This window comes from Euprymna scolopes, chromosome 46, assembly GCF_053919585.1.
Source record: "Euprymna scolopes isolate OS-2025 chromosome 46, ASM5391958v1, whole genome shotgun sequence".
Classification (NCBI taxonomy): domain Eukaryota; kingdom Metazoa; phylum Mollusca; class Cephalopoda; order Sepiida; family Sepiolidae; genus Euprymna; species Euprymna scolopes.
In genome coordinates this window covers 19,636,563-19,656,852 of record NC_136527.1, presented here as the reverse complement: position 1 = coordinate 19,656,852, position 20,290 = coordinate 19,636,563, and the positions used below count along the sequence as shown (strand labels likewise).

At 38.8% G+C, this 20,290-nt stretch overlaps 1 protein-coding gene across 1 annotated transcript in view; it reads left to right on the top strand.

Moving 5' to 3' along the window:
• The window catches only part of LOC145270438 (sodium- and chloride-dependent glycine transporter 2-like), a 171,562-nt gene that overhangs the window by 111,590 nt on the left and 39,682 nt on the right, over positions 1–20,290 (top strand). The window contains exons 5-6 of the mRNA XM_080126080.1: positions 13,115–13,232; positions 17,622–17,760. Coding sequence (XP_079982206.1) covers positions 13,115–13,232; positions 17,622–17,760 — 257 coding nt within the window. The remainder of the gene's footprint in view (positions 1–13,114; positions 13,233–17,621; positions 17,761–20,290) is intronic.

Here is a 20,290-nt window from a genome sequence, read left to right as displayed (position 1 = left end):
AAAACTACACCGTTTGTTTGAAGTCCCCTGGGGAGTTTTGGGGCTAAATGTGGGGGAGGGGGGCAAAGAACTCTACCAAATTCCTCCGACAGTTTTGGTCTAAACACTTGAAATTTTAGATATAGGTTCCTTGGGTCATAATAGGGGTCAAAGTTAAAAAACATTTGACCTCTGCGGTCTCTTCCAAATTACTCAGACAATTTCTGGTCTAAACATTTGAAATTTGACATAAAGGGTATTCAGAGATATGGCAAGCATTTTAATCGGTTTGCGTCGAATATTTTTAGTTACCAATATATAAATGTATGTATGTATGTATGTTCAACAGAGACAACAGATTTTACCCATTTTAATGCCCGACCTTTCATACGACAAATATCGAAAAATTGGCTATTATCTTTACCTTCAATTGGGAATCTTTCTACAGGATGGGACACTTTTTTCACCGAGATTTTCGAAAGTCATCCTCTCCTTTCGATTATCTAGCCTTAATTTTAACAAATTTCTTTTTAAATAAATAGAAAAGATGGGTTTTAATATGAATATCAATACACAAAAAAAAAAAAAAGCGATTTTATAGGAGTATAGACTAGCATTTAGCCCGGCGTTGCCCGGGTGTTTGGAGGTGTACATTGAGAAAAAAAGCTCATTTTTTTAACTTTGGCCCCTATTATGACCCCTTAACATTTATACTAGCATGGGTGCCCAGCGTTGCCCGGGTGTTTGGAGATGTATGTTGAGCAAAAAAAGAAAAAAAAAAGGGATCAATTTTTTAAAATTTTGACACCTATTATGACCCCTTAGCATTTATTGTTTTGGGCTCAAATCAAGTTATTAAGTTAGATCCATGTCCAAGGAACCTATATCTAACATTTCAAGTGTTTAGACCCAAAATTGTCGGAGAAGTTTTGTAGAGTTCTCAAAGGTCAAATCGTTGAACTTTGACCCCTTAACAGCCAAATTTCTGGCCGAAAACAGATCACAAAGATTTTCCCAAATCTCAGTACCCTGTATATCAAATTTCGAGTCTGTAGACTAAAAATTGACAGAGTTATTGCGTAGGAGAATTTACACAAACAGACACAGACAGACAGATACGTTCACTTTTATATATAGATTGCTGTAAAATTTTACTTTTCTTTTTTTTTGAAGTTCTTTCTTTACATGCACACCCCTTTCCATTAACCTTACATACTATGATAAATCAGGGTTCATTTTTGAACCCAGTCAAAGACGGGTACTTCCGCTAGTATATATTAGGTTAGTGCAAAAAAAAAAAAAACATTGTGTTTTGATATAAAGCTGTACGTCAAAAAAACGACAATATTTTTGTACCAACCTAATAGATATTTTAAAATAACTATCAACGGTCACTTTTATATCTACAGACTTCAGTGTTTCATGCTTATGCAAGCATCAGTGTAGGAAGCGATAATTACTGCTGGTCAGGAGATTAAAACCCAGTTACAAAGTCACCTCTTTATTTTCGTTCCTTTCCTCCAGCTCACCGACAATGAACAGAAGGAAATCAATTATATATGAATGCCATATCGGTGGGCAGTCATAGTAAACTATCGGAAAGTATTCAACGACCGGAAGTCAGAGTGTTGCATTTGCACTAAACTAGCAGGGTGACTCGACGTTGGCCGGGATTTTCACACTCTCATATTTTTGTTGTCATTGAAATTAAATCGACTGATTGTCTGCTCTAGTTGGGCCCACCCCCTCTCCGTAGAAAATTGTTGATTTTAGGGTGAAAAAATTAACGTTTTTGGCCAATTTTTCGATATTTTTCGGCCGAAGGATGGAGCTTCAATATTATACCGAGTTTGTTAATTTTTGTTCTGTCTGTCGAAAGTTTTTAGCGGACACACAAACACACATACATACATACACAAATTTTTGCTTTTATATATATATACTAGCAGAGGGTACCCGGCGATGCCCGGGTGTCTTGAGGTAAATCAAAACTCCGGGGGGGGGGTTAATAATAATAAAATAGAATAAAAAATAAAATAATAATAAAAAAATGTTTTGGTAGGTGAGTATGAGAATCGAACCCGTACCCTTGAGTTGGAAATTAATGTGTGAAAAAAAAAACGTGCGATGTTACCATTGGGCCACCGCAACATACAGCGTAGACGTGTTTGAATTTATTTATCTAACTATAACTATAAAAACAGGCGTGCGTAATAAAAGTTAACTTTGCTGCTTCCATTTGACCTAATTAAGAAGGTCAAATACAAGTCACGCAGCGTAAGCGTCTGTTCCCGGCGCATTGCCGCAAACATGTCCGTTTGAGTTTAGTTTCATTTTATTTATACTAAAAAGCCCAATCAACACGCGAGAAGCCAAAATAGCAATAAGAGATATTACAATTTATAGATGATATAAAAAGTTTTAAGAAATTGTGAACCGAGCAAGCGCTTCTCTGAAAGAAGCCTTTTGTGGACATCGAGGAAAAGCGTACATACATACATACATACATACATTTTCGCTTTTATATATATATATATATATATATATATATATATATATATATATATATATAGATAAAATGAAAATTACAATTGAATTTACCAAAATGATCCAAGATGGTAAAATTAAAGTAAATTATAAATATTAAAGAATTAATATTTATAAAATTATCTCAGCCAGATATATATATATATATATATATATATATATATATATATAGTTTAAAAAAAAAACAGGTGCGCGTTTTTGATTGATGTGACGGCGATAGGTATTCAGCAGTTAGCATTTTGTGCGGGACAGTTTTGAATGAGGTGAATAAATCGGTTGGTTTGTTTTTAAAAACCTGCTCCCTGTTTATTAGGAGGAGCGAAATGGAAGCTACAGTCTGATATGACGAAGTCGACATTGAAAAAACGTTACTTAGCTCTCTTGAGACAACTGGCTTTCGGCCTGTTGTATTTATTTGCTCCCCCACCGAGCAAATTAGGCACAAGGCCAATTTTTAATGTGAGGAGTGAAGGGAGGGGGAAGGGAAAAAGGGGACCAGCTCCCGAGAGGAGGGAAATGGGAGCTGGTTAAAGGTCAAGCATGTGGGGTTGCCCCCACATCTGGTCTTTGCTAGTCATAGCTAGTCCTAGCTAGTCATAGCTTGCAGTATCTGCCGGAACAGATACTACACTTTGATCATGTCACCCGGGCCCGGAGGGCGCGCGGGCAAATGGTCTTCGGCCTGTTGTATTTATTTGCTCCCCCACCGAGCAAATTAGGCACAAGGCCAATTTTTAATGTGAGGAGTGAAGGGAGGGGGAAGGGAAAAAGGGGACCAACTCCCGAGAGGAGGGAAATGGGAGCTGGTTAAAGGTCAAGCATGTGAGGTTGCCCCCACATCTGGTCTTTGCTAGTCATAGCTAGTCCTAGCTTGCAGCATCTGTTGGAACAGATACTACACTTTGATCATGTCACCCGGGCAAGCGGCCTGACGGCCTGTTGTATTTATTTGCTCCCCCACCGAGCAAATTAGGCACAAGGCCAATTTTTAATGTGAGGAGTCAAGGGAAGGGGAAGGGAGAATGGGGACCAGCTCCCGAGAGGAGGGAAATGGGAGCTGGTTAAAGGTCAAGCATGTAGGGCTGCCCCCACATCTGGTCCTTGCTAGTCATAGCTAGTCCTAGCTAGTCATAGCTTGCAGTATCTGTCGGAACAGATACTACACCTTGATCATGTCACCCGGGCCCCGGAGGGCGCGCGGGCAAGCGGCCTGACGGCCTGTTGTATTTATTTGCTCCCCCACCGAGCAAATTAGGCACAAGGCCAATTTTTAATGTGAGGAGTCAAGGGAGGGGGAAGGGAAAAAGGGGACCAGCTCCCGAGAGGAGGGAAATGGGAGCTGGTTAAAGGTCAAGCATGTGGGGTTGCCCCCACATCTGGTCTTTGCTAGTCATAGCTTGCAGTATCTGCCGGAACAGATACTACACTTTGATCATGTCACCCGGGCCCCGGAGGGCGCGCGGGCAAGCGGCCTGACGGCCTGTTGTATTTATTTGCTCCCCCACCGAGCAAATTAGGCACAAGGCCGATTTTTAATGTGAGGAGTCAAGGGAGGGGGAAGGGAAAATGGGGACCAGCTCCCGAGAGGAGGGAAATGGGAGCTGGTTAAGGGTCAAGCATGTGGGGTTGCCCCCACATCTGGTCTTTGCTAGTCATAGCTAGTCATAGCTTGCAGCATCTGCCGGAACAGATACTACACTTTGATCATGTCACCCGGGCCCCGGAGGGCGCGCGGGCAAGCGGCCTGACGGCCTGTTGTATTTATTTGCTCCCCCACCGAGCAAATTAGGCACAAGGCCAATTTTTAATGTGAGGAGTCAAGGGAAGGGGAAGGGAGAATGGGGACCAGCTCCCGAGAGGAGGGAAATGGGAGCTGGTTAAAGGTCAAGCATGTAGGGTTGCCCCCACATCTGGTCTTTGCTAGTCATAGCTAGTCCTAGCTAGTCATAGCTTGCAGTATCTGTCGGAACAGATACTACACTTTGATCATGTCACCCGGGCCCCGGAGGGCGCGCGGGCAAGTGGCTTTCCGCCTGTGTGGCTCTGGGCCTGTTGTATTTATTTGCTCCCCCACCGAGCAAATTAGGCACAAGGCCAATTTTTAATGTGAGGAGTCAAGGGAAGGGGAAGGGAAAATGGGGACCAGCTCCCGAGAGGAGGGAAATGGGAGCTGGTTAAGGGTCAAGCATGTGGGGTTGCCCCCACATCTGGTCTTTGCTAGTCATAGCTTGCAGCATCTGCCGGAACAGATACTACACTTTGATCATGTCACCCGGGCCCCGGAGGGCGCGCGGGCAAGCGGCCTGACGGCCTGTTATTAGAGTCGAGTTTCGCTTTTTTTAATACCAAAAACCGAATGTAATGCGTGCCGATGCGGGAAATGTGGAATAATTAACGTTTGAAAGTCAATAAAATTAAATAAACAGGTGAGCTCCGTGGTTAAGTGTGAGATATTACAATTTATAGATGATATAAAAAGTTTTAAGAAGTTGTAAACCAAGCAAGCGTTTCTTTGAAAGAAGCCTTTTGTGGACATCGAGGAAAAGCGTACATACATACACACATACATTTTCGCTTTTATATATATAGACTAGCGAGGGGTACCTGGCGTTGCCCGGGTGTTTTTTGTGGTATGTGAAAAAACCCCGAAAATGTGAAAAAAAAACGAAGCGTTGACGACGCGCAGTTGGAAAATAATAAAGTGTTAAAAAAAATGCCGGTGCGCGTTTTTGATTGACGTGACGGCAATAGGTATTCAGCAGTTACGATTTTGTGCGGGACAGTTTTGAATAAATCGGTTTGTTTGTTTTTAAAAACACACTCCCTGTTTATTAGGAGGAGCGAAATGAAAGCTACAGTCTGATATGACGAAGTCGACATTGAACAAACGTGACTTCGCTCTCGTGAGACAACTGGCTTTCGGCCTGTTGGATTTATTTGCTTCCTCACTGAGCAAATTAGGCACAAGGCTGTTTTTTAATGTGGAGATAGGGGGAGGGGGGAGGGAAAGGAGGGACCAGCTCCCGAGAGGTGGGAAATGGGAGCTGGATAGTAACTGTTGGTATGAAGGGTTGCCCCTCCAGTGACCAAGGTCAGATATGTGGGGTTACTCCCACATATGGTCTTTGCTAGTCATAACTTGCAGCATTTGTCGGAACAGATACTCCACTTTGATCTTGACGCCCGGGCCCCGGAGGGGTTCTGCGCTGTTACTGGCTTTCGGCCTGTTATTAGAGTCGAGTTTCGCTTTTTTTAATACCAAAAACCGAATGTAACGCGTGCCGATGCAGGAAATGTGGAATAATTAACGTTTGAAAGTCAATAAAATTAAATAGACAGGCGAGATCCGTGGTTAAGTGTGAGATATTACAATTTATAGATGATATAAAAAGTTTTAAGAAGTTGTAAACCGAGCAAGCGCTTCTCTGAAAGAAGCCTTTTGTGGACATCGAGGAAAAGCGTACATACATACATACATACATTTTCACTTTTATATATATAGATAGACTAGCGGGGGGTAACCGGCGTTACCTGAGTGTGTGTGGTTGTTAATGAAAACCTAAGAATAAGCAAAGTAAAAAAGAAAACATAAAAACTTAAGCGGGGGTGCCCGTGGGGGGGGGGTAATCAAAACATCGAAAAAAAAAGCACAAAAAAAACTAACGTAAGGCAAACGAACGATGTTAAATGTAAAAATCGAAAATACAAAAAAGAAAACAGAAAAACGAACGTTAAAACTAAAAACCAAAACAAAAAAAATGGCTTTCAGTGACTTAGATCACAATATTGTTTTTATTATAAAATTATTTTTATATATATAATGGCTTGCATTAAAGTTTAAAATGCAAAAGTCAAGTATCATGGTTCACTTGTGCTCCAAACAGAAACATTCATTTTGAACGTGCCCTTGTCATATCATACCTACTGTTGATTTTATATGCCTGGGCTTACTGATTGTGCGGTGAAAATAGCTTGAATTTAAACTTGAAATGAAGAAGTCAATTCTGCTTTAAACAAAAAACATTAATTTCAAACAATCAACAGTAGATAAAAAACTACTGTTGATTTTATATGTCGAGTCTTTCTACTTGTGCGGTAATTCAATTGTGATGTTAGACTGTATAAGGTGTTCACTTTGGTCAAAATCGCCTGTTTTTTCTTTCATCGGATTATTTCGATTATCGCTACTTATCGGAGACATTCCAATGCAAAACCCATCTTTTTTTGACCTTTACTCCTGATCTAAAATGGAACATGTACATCGGGTCTGTTGCCGGGGTCGCTGGAGAGATGGTAGGATCCTTCTGCCGCTCCAGAAGATGTCTCACTACTGATGCAGTTCTCTGTCTATGTAGAGGCCAGGTGCGTCCAAGGATGGAGTGCTGCTGCCATATCTGGGCGGGAGCTGCTGAGGGGTGCAAAATGGACTTCGTGGCTTGGTGGGGGATGCCCTTTTCTCTACCCTGCGGCCTCTCTCCCACAGAGGAGACGTTGCAAGCCTATTCTTGTTTTGTCATTGTTTCCATGGCGGGTGCTCGTCTGGGCTCCGGTCTCTGGTCCCCCCCTCGCCAATCTTTCACGAGAGGCACCGAATCCACTTTGAAAGATTTTCCCTGCTCTTTGTCTGTGCCTAAATCAAAACGTGGATTCTATGAACAAAGCTTCTTTCTTAGAACTGCGCGCCTGTGGAGCTCTGTTCCGTCTGCCTGCTTCCCACCTGACTGCAGCTTGGATTTGTTCAAGTCCAACGTTGGCAAATTCCTAATGAACCGCCCCCTTAAGTAAACACTTCATCAAATCTCCACACTAACGTAATGTACGCACTTGCAATAACCCTTATCCTTGAGTGGCTTCCGGGCCTTGATAAGTGGTGACCACTGTGTAAAAAAAAAAAAAATCGAAGTACCTTCATGTGAAATTTCATAAAAGTCGGCCCACCGTTTTCAAGCCCAAAGGGAACGAAGACACACACACACAGACATACACACAGACATACACACAGACAAAGTCCTTTCATATAATACAGGATGGCCCACTTGGAAATAGCTCAGAAAATGTATTAGTATTATCTAGTAGTAGTAGTAGTAGTAGTAGTAGTAGTAGTAGTAGTAATGCAATTACTACTACTGCTTATACTTATATTAGTAATACAGTAGCCTAGAAAAATGTAGTAGAGATGAGGAACATTCTTTTATTGTTTAAACTAGCGGGGGTACCCGGCGTTGCCCGAGTGTTTGTTTCCGGGACGGGGAGGGGGTCAAAAAAAGTTATGGTAGGTAAGTAGGAAGGATCAAACCCGGAGTCATGAGTAAAAGTAGGAAAATAAAGTGTGAAAAAAAACAAAAAAACATCTGCAACGTTAACAGTTCGGCCACCAAGAAAAGTCCATTCCAGTTGTTTAGGAAAAAAAAAAAAAAAAAAAAAAACGACTACGGTAGGTCGGCGCGAACGTGAAAATATAATGTGAATTGTCCAGCATGCTAACCACTACGCCACAGAGCACTGCAGCTTAGTTTAGTGATTTTAAATAACTTCACATGAAAGAACTACGAAGCCAAATCGGTGTTCTCTTCTCAACTGTTCCTTGTGAACGATCCCCAAACGGTGTTAAGTGGTGGCAGGGGGAGGAGGAATTTATTAGAGAGAAAATATTTTACCACTTCCATTGATCTTAACCGATTTTGGCCGTGACTTCTCAGCAGAAAAAGTATAGAAATCTAAGATTATCGAGGAATTTGAGAAATAATAAGCCTATAACACACCTCAGATATTGTTCTGCCGTTTGTGCATATTATATTTGCATGAAATATCTTGATTTTTAATCCTATTAAGGTCAAAATCAGACGGGAAAAAATAAGTTCATTTTATTTATATAGAGATTAATGTTATAAAAAATGCCCGTTAACATCCATGCATTTCTGGTCACGTTTAACAACATTTGCAGAGACTACCTGTAGATCTTCTCTGGTGATTCTCCTGATAGCGTTGGCAATGTTCTCCTTTAGTTGGTCTAGATTGTGAGGACTATTTGCATAAACTTTTGTTTTAATGTCCCCAAGGATAAAAAATCACATGGATGGAATACTGCTGCCATATCTGGGCAGGAGCTGCTAAAAACAGCCTATCCTGCCTTGACAGAGTACAAAATAGACTTTGTGGCTTAGTGGGGGATGCCCTTTTCTCTACCCTGCAACCTCTCTCCCACAGAAGAGACGTTGCGAGCCTATCCTTGTTTTATCGTTATTTCCATGGCAGGTGATCGTCTGAGCTCCAATCTCTGGTCCCCCCCTCACCAATCTTTCATGAAAAACACCCGTCTAGCCGAATCCACTGTGAAAAATTTCCCCCACTCTTTATCTGTGCCTAAATCAAAACTTGGATTCCATGAACAAAGCTTCTTTCTTAGAACTGCACGCCTGTGGAACTCTGTTCCGTCTGCCTGCTTCCCACCTGACTACAACTTGGATGTGTTCAAGTCCAACGTTAACAAATTCCTAATGAATCGCCCCCTTAAGTAAACACTTCATCAAATCTCCACACTAACGTACTGTACTTGCAATAACCCTTATCCCTGAGTGGCTTCCGGGCCTTGATAAGTGGTGACCACCGTGTAAAAAAAAAAAAAAGATGACAAGTCTGGCGAAAGTCAGGCTATAACCCTTTGCTTATTGTTCTGATAGGCTTCGGCATTCACACATATATTAAAGACACTTATGTGTATCTGCGACTTCGTTCCCTAAGCAATCCAAAACGGCTGAGCCGATTAAAAAAAATGAACACAAATGTATTTTATATGCATGGGAGTGTTCTTTGATAGATTTCATATCGAATTCCTCCTGTTATAGGATGACACACTTACAAATAGCCCAGTAAATGTAGCAGAGAGGAGGAACGTTCTTTTATTGTTTAAATTATTTGTAATGTTATAAAAGATGCTGGAAGTGTTCCCCGTTGACATCTATGCATTTCTGGACACGTTTAACAACATTTACAAATACTGCCTGTAGATCTTCTCTGGTGATTCTCCTGATAGCGTTGGTAATGTTCTCCTTTAGTTGGTCTAGAGTGTGAGAATTATTTGCATAAACTTTTTGTTTTTTAGTTTAAAATAAGTCAGATATTTTCGTTTTTGATTAAAAGTTTTTTTTTGTTAACTTGTTATTGCGATTAAGTCAGAACTAAATTTTGATGAAAAATACAGACACTAACACAACCCGTAATATATCTGTTTGTATGTGTGTTCATGCATGTATATATATATATATATATATATATATATATATATATATATATATATATATATAATTTTTAAATCAAAATTTTTTACCGAACCCATTATATAAACAAAGAAAATGCCTACTTCGGACCATTCCATTGTGATGTGGATTACTCAAAATACAGTTGGGATCATTTTACAACACTGCTATCAATGACATTCACTTCGGATTTTACCATGCAATTTGGATGTGAATTTTTATATCCTTTTCATTAACTTCCCTTATTCTATGACATTTAAATACTTAAACACTTTTTAATTGTGATTTTCCATGTCTCACTGACTTTAGCAAATAAGGTGTAAACCATTATAATTATTTGCTAATATTTTCTCCTTTGAAGAGATGATAGACATCGAAATCCTATAGGATAAGGAGTTTTAAAAAAATCACGTGATGACAGGTCTGGAGAACTTTTGCTTATAAACATGTCATAAACGATCTGTGGGACGTGTGGCAAGTAGCACAATTTTGTTGGAAAAAGAATTGCATTTTGTCTTGTGGTGTCAGTTGGTCAGTAAAAGAAAGATTAGTGATGATGGGTTATTTTTAAGTGGGTCACCCTGTATAATAGTAGAAACAGATAGATAGATACACGATGATTGCAACGTCTTGTCAGACGAGAGCCACTCCTCAGTCACTAAAAGTCCATATGCCCGAAGATTACTTTTTAGCCCTGCCAGTGATTTGCACACCCTCAAGCACACATGATACTAAAAACCGTCACTGGTTTGTGTGAAACTAGCAGCAGCGGAACCTGTATCATCGTGGGCTTTCATGTGATTAACAAAACCTGCCTTAGACAACAGAGGCCGATCACATACCTTACAGATCCGGAGATCTCCATGGTTGGGCGGCAAGGTTTGGCATTTCCTACATGCTCTCTTAAGCTTTGCTCGGTCTATTTTGACTGCTTCAAAGTGTTCTGCGCCCCTGTATATCAGTGTCCTCCATTGCTTGCGATCATATGCTAGGGACTCCCAACTGTCAACAGGAATATGAAAACTCACTAGACTCCCCTTGATGCTATCACAAAAACGTTTTTTGGGCTCACCATAGAACAACTGTTTCGGGAGTCGATAGACTTCAAGCCGGAGAAGATGACCCGCCCAACTCATCTGGTTCTTAATAACAATGGTAGCAATACTGGTTGTTTTGGCCTTATTTAAGACATATGTATCAGGGACAAAGCTATACCACTTTAAACCAAGAATATACCACTTTAAACTATACCACTTTAAACTATACCACTTTAAATATACCACTTTAAACTATACCACTTTTAAGCTATACCACTTTAAACCAAGAATATACCACTTTAAACCAAGAATGTGCTGATGGAACCTCTCGAGCAATTCTATATGTGACCGGTACAAAGTACAAGTTTCAGATACGTACAATAGGAATGGTACTACACATGCTTTATATACTGAAATTTGAGTTGTCAGAGTTAGATCACCGTCAGACAAGACTATCCTGTAACCTTCCAAAAGCATCTGATGCCTTGCTGATTTTCTGTCTTATTTCTGCATCAATAGTGCCATCATTTGATAAGGTACTCCCAAGGTAGACAAACATACATACATACATACATACATACATACATAATGATTGCAACGTCTTATCAGACAAGCGCCACTCCCTCAGACACTTAAAGTCCATGAGTCCAAAAATGACTTCCATCGCCACAGGACCATTTTAATAGACAAATGCTTGAGGGAGTATCTATACACAGATGATGTTACAGAGTCTTAGCTTTGTACGACAGCTGTCTCTCTCTCTCTCTCTCTCTCTCTCTCTCTCTCTCTCTCTCTCTCTCTCTCTCTCTCTCGGTTCAAAGTGTTGAGATCCAGCAACAACCAAGAGCAAGATAGCCAGCAACAAGTTAAACTGCAGACCAGCTTAATGCAGGTACAGGTCTCCCGCTTTATGGTTTTTTAAATCAGAGATTTGCTTCTCCTAGAAAGGTTGCCTTCACCACGGCTTACAGAAGTCCTCTCCACCCCAGCACACACATACATACACAAAAACACACACGGTGCTAGTTGGCCATTGACCCTGAAAAAGGGTTCATTCGCCCTTTGGAAGGTCTTGTTTTTAATCCTTCAGGGAGACTAGCCACCCTTCACCAAACAAGTCTGGTGGGGGAACTAGTTTAGTCGCCGGTAACCCAACTATGAGGCAGGTAGTACTGGGTTACATGGTACCAGTAGCATATGACATGACCTTTCATACATACATAGGTAGATAGCTAGATAGATAGATAGATAGATATACCGATACATAGATATGATATAATATGTAAAAGTACACTAATAGAAATAATATATATATACAAGTTAGAAAAATATTTCATCCAAGGCATGAAAATTGTTAAACAAAATGTTTTTACTATAGGCTTTAAAAATAAAGGTACAAGATTCAATTTGAAATTTATTTATCTTCAAACTGCACTTTTATACATTTTACAAAGTAAGGTATAAAAATTTAATACCTCACTTTGTAAAATGTATAAAAGTGCAGTTTGAAGATAAATAAATTTCAAATTGAATCTTGTACCTTTATTTTTAAAGCCTATAGTAAAAACATTTTGTTTAACAATTTTCAAGCCTTGGATGAAATATTTTTCTAACTTGTATCGTATCTTTTTAAGATTATATTTTATTTAATTTATTAATTTGGATTTAAAAAAAGATAAATGTGCTTTTGTATGTATTTATAAAAACTCTCCGCCTCTCTATTTCAGATTGTATTTCTCCTCACACCACAACTCATTTTTGCAACCCCCTCTTTGTATTATTACAGGTCTGAATATTCTCTCTGTTTCAGTTCGTAATTCTCCTCATACCACACCTCTTTTTTTTGCAACTCCCTCTTTGTCATACATGTCTGAATAATAAGAAAATCTTAATTTTTTTAACAAAAACTTTAAAATAACTTTTTTAGATTAAATTTTTTTAAACTTCTTTCAGAATAGAAAATCTTTACAATTCAATAAGGAACATATTTCATATAGGTTTCATTAAAAATATTCAGTTGATAACGAGAAAAATAGAGATGAAAATTTCAAAAGGAGTGTATAACTGGTTACGCTTAATAGTAGTCCTCGCTAGCGAAAGACTTTGTTATTATTGTTATTCTATTATTATTATTTAAAACATTTTGTGTCCTGCGCTTTCGCGCAAGGACTAATTTTGGTTTCCTAGAGAGATCAATATCAAACCTCTCTTACAAATCAATAATGATTGATTTCTACCATCGGAAACGTTTTGGTCCTCAGAAGTTCTAGATATTATCTTTCTTATTGTTCTTAGATCTCCACAGAAAATTTTGTCCTGATTTACTAAATGGCGCAAACCTCACGGTAGCAGCGAACAATCTCACTTTCTGCGGAATTAAGAATTTTACTACTGCTTCGCAAGAATATTGGACGTAAGTAAACCATTCAATTTTATTTTTTTAATTTGATGTATCATACTTGGAGAATACGTACCTGGTTTAGGTATTGTTCTTGGCCTCTAGTTTGCCCAACCTAGGCCCCACTCTCTTATTTTCCCCCTCCGGTCTTCCCCCACTCGGAGATCGTCTTCCACCCTTTCTTCCTCTACACAATATTTTTTCTCCCAAAGTCCTATAGAAAATACCTCACTACCAACTAGAGATCTTCCTGCTTGTTTCTGGTCACCCGGAAAACAGTGGGCGATCTACCATTTTGATTAAGATAGGGAGGGACCATACTAAGCCCTCCCCCCTGAGCATTATGTTTTGTTTATTTTTCTACCCTCACGGGGATTTTATTAGCTTCCCCCCACCTCCACCCACGAGCCTTTTTTGTACATATTTATATACCAAATTTAAAAGACTCTTTCTTTATGAAATGAACCCTCTTCTTTCGCCCCCCCACAAAAGCAATGCACACACACATACCCACAAACAAATACACACATACACACCCACAAAAAAATGCACACATATATATCCACAAACAAATACACACATACATATCCGCAAAAAAATACTCACATACATACCCACAAAAAAATGCACTCACACATACCCACAAAAAAATGAACACACATATACCCACAAAAAAATGTACACGCACATACCCACAAAAAAATCACACTTTTTTTTAGCCATACAGTTTTCATATTTATTAATCTATTAGACTACGTGTGACCCGTTGTGTCAGTATGTTATATTAGCTATGGAATTAATGTATGAGCGTGACACTTGTGACGTAAAGAAAATAGTTTGTTGTGACATAACCAAAACATTTCTATGAAAGTATATTAAAATGAAAAAAGAATATAGTTAGATTTCCATGAGTCGTTCTGTTTATAATTGTTTATTTTTGAAGAAAAAAACTTAGAGCCATTGGATTATAAATGGTTTGCCAAACTTCCAAACTTATAGGTAAATTTGCGCTATTCAAATTTTGATATATTGTTTAATTTAAATGCAAAAAAGAAACAATTTACGTTGTAAAATGCTCTTATGGTTGTCAAAGGTCAAAGTTGATTTATTTGTAAGAAAATTGCGTTAAAATAACTTAAACGTAATACGGAAATGAACGATGTGAAAAAAATGCAGAAAGTATTAACAATTTTTTATTTGGATAATTTAAACGCCAAAAACAAAAACAGTTGGGATGCTGAAAACGTAAACAGTAAAACAATACATTGTCAATGGGTCAAAGTTGATTTATTTGTAAGAAAATTGCGTTAAAATAACTTAAACGTAATACGGAAATGAACGATGTGAAAAAAATGCAGAAAGTATTAACAATTATTTAGATAATTTAAACATAAAAAAAAAAACAATTGGGACGCTGAAAATTTGTGATCAAATTCCGTCTGTAAGAATAGTTGCAAAACACCCCAACTCTTCCCATGTTACATAATAATTTCGAAATAATAACGTTAATATTTCAGTGCGCAGGTTAAAATCTGCAAAAGAAGCAAATTGTGTTTATTTGTTTACGTTGTTATGGGTTAATGTTTATGCGCGCATGCACAACCGGATGTCGTATACCAGAAAGTGGGTTACATCACTCGTTACAAGGTCATTTAAGTTTTATAATTATATAGATTAGTGCTGGGAGGGGGGCTTTACCCAGGCGTAAAATACACTTAAATATAATATTTCAGTTAGTCCAGATTTCATATATATATATATATATTTATAGAATTGTGATTTCAAAAGTAAAAAAGAAGTATTAAGGTGCCATCAGCTACAATCGAAATCACGGCACCATATATTTTTTTTTTACGCAGTGGTCACCTCTTATCAAGGCCCGGAAGCCACTCAGGGATAAGGGTTATTGCAAGTTTATTATGTTAGTGATTTGCTGAAGTGCTTACTTAAGGAGGCGGTTCATTAGGAATTTGTTAACGTTGGACTTCAAGACATCCAAATTGTAGTCAGTGGGAAGCAGGCAGACGGAACAGGGTTCCACAGGCATGCAGTTCTAAGAAAGAAGCTTTGTTCATGGAATCTACGTTTTGATTTAGGCACAGATATAGAGTGGGGGAAATTTTTCACAGTGGATTCAGCTAGACGGGTGTTTTTCGTGAAAGATTGGCGACGGGGGGACCAGAGATTGGAGTTCAGACGAGCACCTGCCATGGAAATAATGATAAAACAAAGACAGGCTCGCAACGTCTCTTCTGTGGGAGAGAGGTTGCAGGGAAGAGAAAAGGGCATCCCCCACTAAGCCACAAAGTCTATTTTGTACCCTGTCAAGGAAGATAGGTTGTTTTTAGCAGCTCCTGCCCAGATGTGGCAGCAGTACTCCATCCTTGGACGTACTTGGCTTTTATATAGATAGAGAATTGCATCAGCAGTGAGATATCTTCTGGAGCGGTAAAAGGATTCCACCATCTTTCCAGCGACCTTCGCAACGGACTTGGTGTACGTGTTCCATTTCAGATCAGGAGTAAAGGTCAAACCCAGAAGCTTGTCAAGCTTGTCTCAGACGAGAGCCATCCATCCAATTGATGCCATCTGGGGATCAGAGCGTTTAATAATGTATACGGAATCTGGACAAATTAAAATATCATATTTAAGCGTATTCTATGAGCAAAGCGGGTCGAACCCCCCCCTACCGCTAATCTATATATATAAAAAGCAGAATGTGTGTTAGTGTGTGTGTGTGTGTGTCCAACAAAGGTTTTTTTGGGGAGGGGGGGCTGTTACTGTTTCTTAGAACCTTTTATATGCTACCTAGATTATAATTTCTACAATTTACAAAACGAGATCGCATCTATCTTTAATTTGGGCGACTTTTACACTCTATTTTCGCCATTTTTTCCACTCGCTGCATGTTTGTTTTGCTTTTCTGTATAAAAAAGCGAAACTGTGAAAACAAAGCCGTTCTTGGCCTTTCATACCGAGGCGTCCAGAAAGCAATGAGGTTTGATCAATGCAGGGGGAAAAACCCGTCATATCAAACAATTGCTTTTCATTTGGACACTCCCCTTTTTAGGGGAGCTGTTTTCCCCAACATCTTGGCAGGGCAAACAAACAAATACGCACAAACTGGCTTGCAGCATTAAATTTAAGTTGTTTGATGTTTGACCTCATTAAATGCACGCACCTGTCACGTAAGTTTTTAATCATTAAATTAAAACACTTTTCATTCCTCTTCCTTCGTGGCCGAGTGAGTAAGATGCCAGTTTCCTCCCCCACCCCCTTTCTTTTCCACCTTTGTGTCAAGGCTTCGTGTTTAAGCCTACCTACCTAACAAAACTTCTTTTTTCTTTTACACCGACAAACACACGGGCAATACCGGGCACCCCTGCTAGTCTTATATATAAAAGGCAAAATGGGTGCGACTGTTTGTGTATGTCCATCGGGGTTCTCACGTCGGTTACATTCCACGAAAAATTTTTGCATGCTTCGCAGATCATAATATCTCAAACAGACATCATCTCTATCATTTTTTTGATCGAGTTAAAACAAAATTCACACCATGCCGTCGTGTCAGCTTTTTTATATAAATAAAGTGAAACTATTCAAACGCAAGTGCCTGGCCTTCCGACCGGGTATTATCTGTTCTGTAATTGGTCTTTGGTCAATGTAGGGGAAGCCCTTTATACCGAGACAATTACTATTTATTTGGAGACTGCCAGAATGCCCTCCTGATTTTTTTTGTGGAATGAACTGGATTTAAACTTATAACACCCAGGTTGTCAATCTGTGTTGTTAACCTCTAGGTCACTGTCACCTTCCACTAAATCTGCTATCTGAACAAAGGTAATATGGCACTAACTTTGTTAGAGAGTCCACAATCTTTGGGTTCTCCTTATAAGACATTCACAGCAAGAACTCGTTTTATTATCAAGATCTCATTTTTTGGAACACATTAATATGGGACTGTTTCCCTGCAAATTGTGTCTGATTTGCTTTCGTCGATCGTGTCATGGAGTAACAGTAAGACCTTAGGTGTTCTTTCACTTTCTTTTCTGCCTTCATGCCACGGGTTCGAGCCTGCCTGCCTACTATCACTTTTTTTTTTTTTTTTACACTTACAAATTCCCAAGCAACGCCTGGCAACGCCGGGCACCCAGGTTAGTATAACAATAAATATGAAATCTGCATTAATTAAAATATCGTATTTAAGCAAATTTTCGCATACTTCCCAGATCATAATATTTCAAATTCGCTAACAAACATCATCTCTATCATTTAAGCATATTTTACCACCGGGTAATGCCAGGTGGCTTGCTAGTTAATTAGACAATTGTTTAACCTGCTATTTAACACCCAAAAATGTTCAATGAGCGGTACCTAATATACAAACATGTGTTCTCTTCCTAGTAACGTTGTCCTTCAGTTGAACGGATCAAGTGGAATTGGTGACTTGGGTTCAGTCAGCCTCAGGAATGTCATTTTTCTTCTCCTAACCTGGATTATTATTTATTTCTGCCTGCGAAACGGGGTCAAGAGTTCAGGAAAGGTCAGTAACAGAATTTTTCTATTCATTTTTTTTTTTTTCTCATTTTTTTTTTTTTTACATGGTGGTCACCACTTATCAAGGCCCGGAGGCCACTCAGGGATAAGGGTTATTGTGTGTACAGTAATAAATGAGATAGTATTGTAGTAATCATTAGTATTGAGGGTTTTGATAGAGTGTCTTACTTAAGGAGGCGGTTTGTCAGGAGTTTGTTTATGTTCGACTTGAAGCTATCCAAGTTGCAGGGAAGAGAAAAGGGCACCCCCCCCCACTAAGCCACGGAGTCTATTTTGTACTCTGTCAAGGCAGGTTAGGCTGTTTTTAGCAGCTCCTGCCCAGATGTGGCAGCAGTACTCCATCCTTGGACGTACGTGGCTTTTATATAGATAGAGAATTCCATCAGCAATGAGATATATTCTGGAACGGTAGAAGGATTCCACCATTTTCCGAGCGACCTTGTAAACAGACTTGATGTACGTGTTCCATTTCAGATCAGGAGTAAAGGTCAAACCCAGAAGCTTGTCAAAACATGGAGCCTCCCCAAGACGAGAGCCATTCATTTCAATTGATGCCAGATGGGGATCAGAACGTTGATGATGTAAAGATAGGAGCTTGGTTTTAGATGCATTAAGAGTAACCAGCCACCTCTTCCCCCCACTGTACCACGTGCTCGAGATCAGAGGAGAGAGAATCAGAGAGGATTTTGTCATTTACGGTCTTTGATGTGTTGCCATTTGTAATCAATTAATATTTATTGGCAAAATATAACTAAGGGCAACAAAAGTCATTTGATGTTCTGTAGATTGAAGATGACAGGGGTTCATATCGGAATAATACATATAACGGATATAACGATAGTTCACGTAATACACAATGATAGAGATGATGAGGAGCGGCAGAAGGCATTTATACAGTTCTGGTACTCTTGGACTTCATACTGACTGGAGATGTATACAAGTTCTTAACAGAAAGGAGGGGTTAGGGTTAGGGTTAGTTCTTAACACAGAGGAGGGGTGTGTTGGTTGGTTTTGTTATACGGCATATCAACCCGTTTTTAGATGATTTAAATGCCGAATCCAGTGGTTTTGAAGAGAAAGTTAATCTATTTGTGTGTTTTTTTTTTTTTGACAAGTCAGTTTCTATTGAACCCATAGTTGGGACCCTAACAAGTACTATCACTCCGGATCAGAGTGGACCTGGGAGCAATGGCAATTAAAGAGTGGCTCCACACTCCCCAAAGCCCGCAAGTTGGGGTCTCACCATCGGATATAGTTTGAGTTCATATCCAGGACCTAAAAGAGGGGAGATGTATGTATGTATGTATGTATGTATGTATGTTTATATGTATGCATATATGTATGTATATATGTATGCATGTTTATATGTATGTATATATATGTATGTATGTTTATATGTATGTATGTTTATATGTATGTATGTATATATGTATGTATGTTTATATGTATGTATATATATGTATGTATGTTTATATGTATGTATGTATGTATGTATGTATATATGTATGTATGTATATATGTATTTATGTATATATGTATGTATATATGTATGTATGTATATATGTATGTATGTATTTATGTATGTATGTATTTATGTATGCATGTTTATATGTATGTATGTATATATGTATTTATGTATATATGTATGTATGTATATATGTTTGTATGTTTATATGTATGTATGTATATATGTATGTATGTATATATGTATGTATGTATATATGTTTGTATGTTTATATGTATGTATGTTTATATGTATATATGTATTTATGTATGTATGTTTATATGTATGTATATATATGTATGTATGTTTATATGTATGTATATATATGTATGTATGTATATATGTATGTATGTTTATATGTATGTATATATGTATGTATGTTTATATGTATGTATGTTTATATTTTTGTTTTTTTAATTTTTTTTTTTATTCAATTTTCACCCCAAACAAGGCACAGTGCCACTTTGAAGCAGGGGGCTACTATTAGGGAATTAATTAGCGGGATCATTATGAAGGGAGAAGAGTAGAAAGATGTTTGTTAACATTACACTTGAACTTCTGCATATCATTGCAGTTGGGAAAGCAGAATCCCGGAAGGGAGTTCCAAAGACCCGCAGTTCTGGGGAAGAAACTATTGGAGTAAAAGGCTTTCTTGCACCTAGGGATCTCCACTGTAAAGGGATGAGACATAGTAGCTTGTCGGGTTTGTCGGGGGTAGTTACGTCGGGGAGGTACAAGTGTTTGCAGTTCGTCAGAGCATTCACCATTAAAGTATTTGTAGAACAGGCAGAGGGATGCAACATCTCGTCGATGGGACAGAGGTTGAAGCCCAGATGACAGTTCAGGACCTATCAGGTTTGCGACTCTTTTTTTAACCCTGTCCAGGAGCGAGAGACAAGCAGCAGATGCACCAGCCCAGATGTGACAACAGTACTCCATACATGGGCGAATGGTTGCCTTATAGAGGTATAGGATACTGGCAGGCGTAAGTAGTTTTCTAGCACGGTAGAGG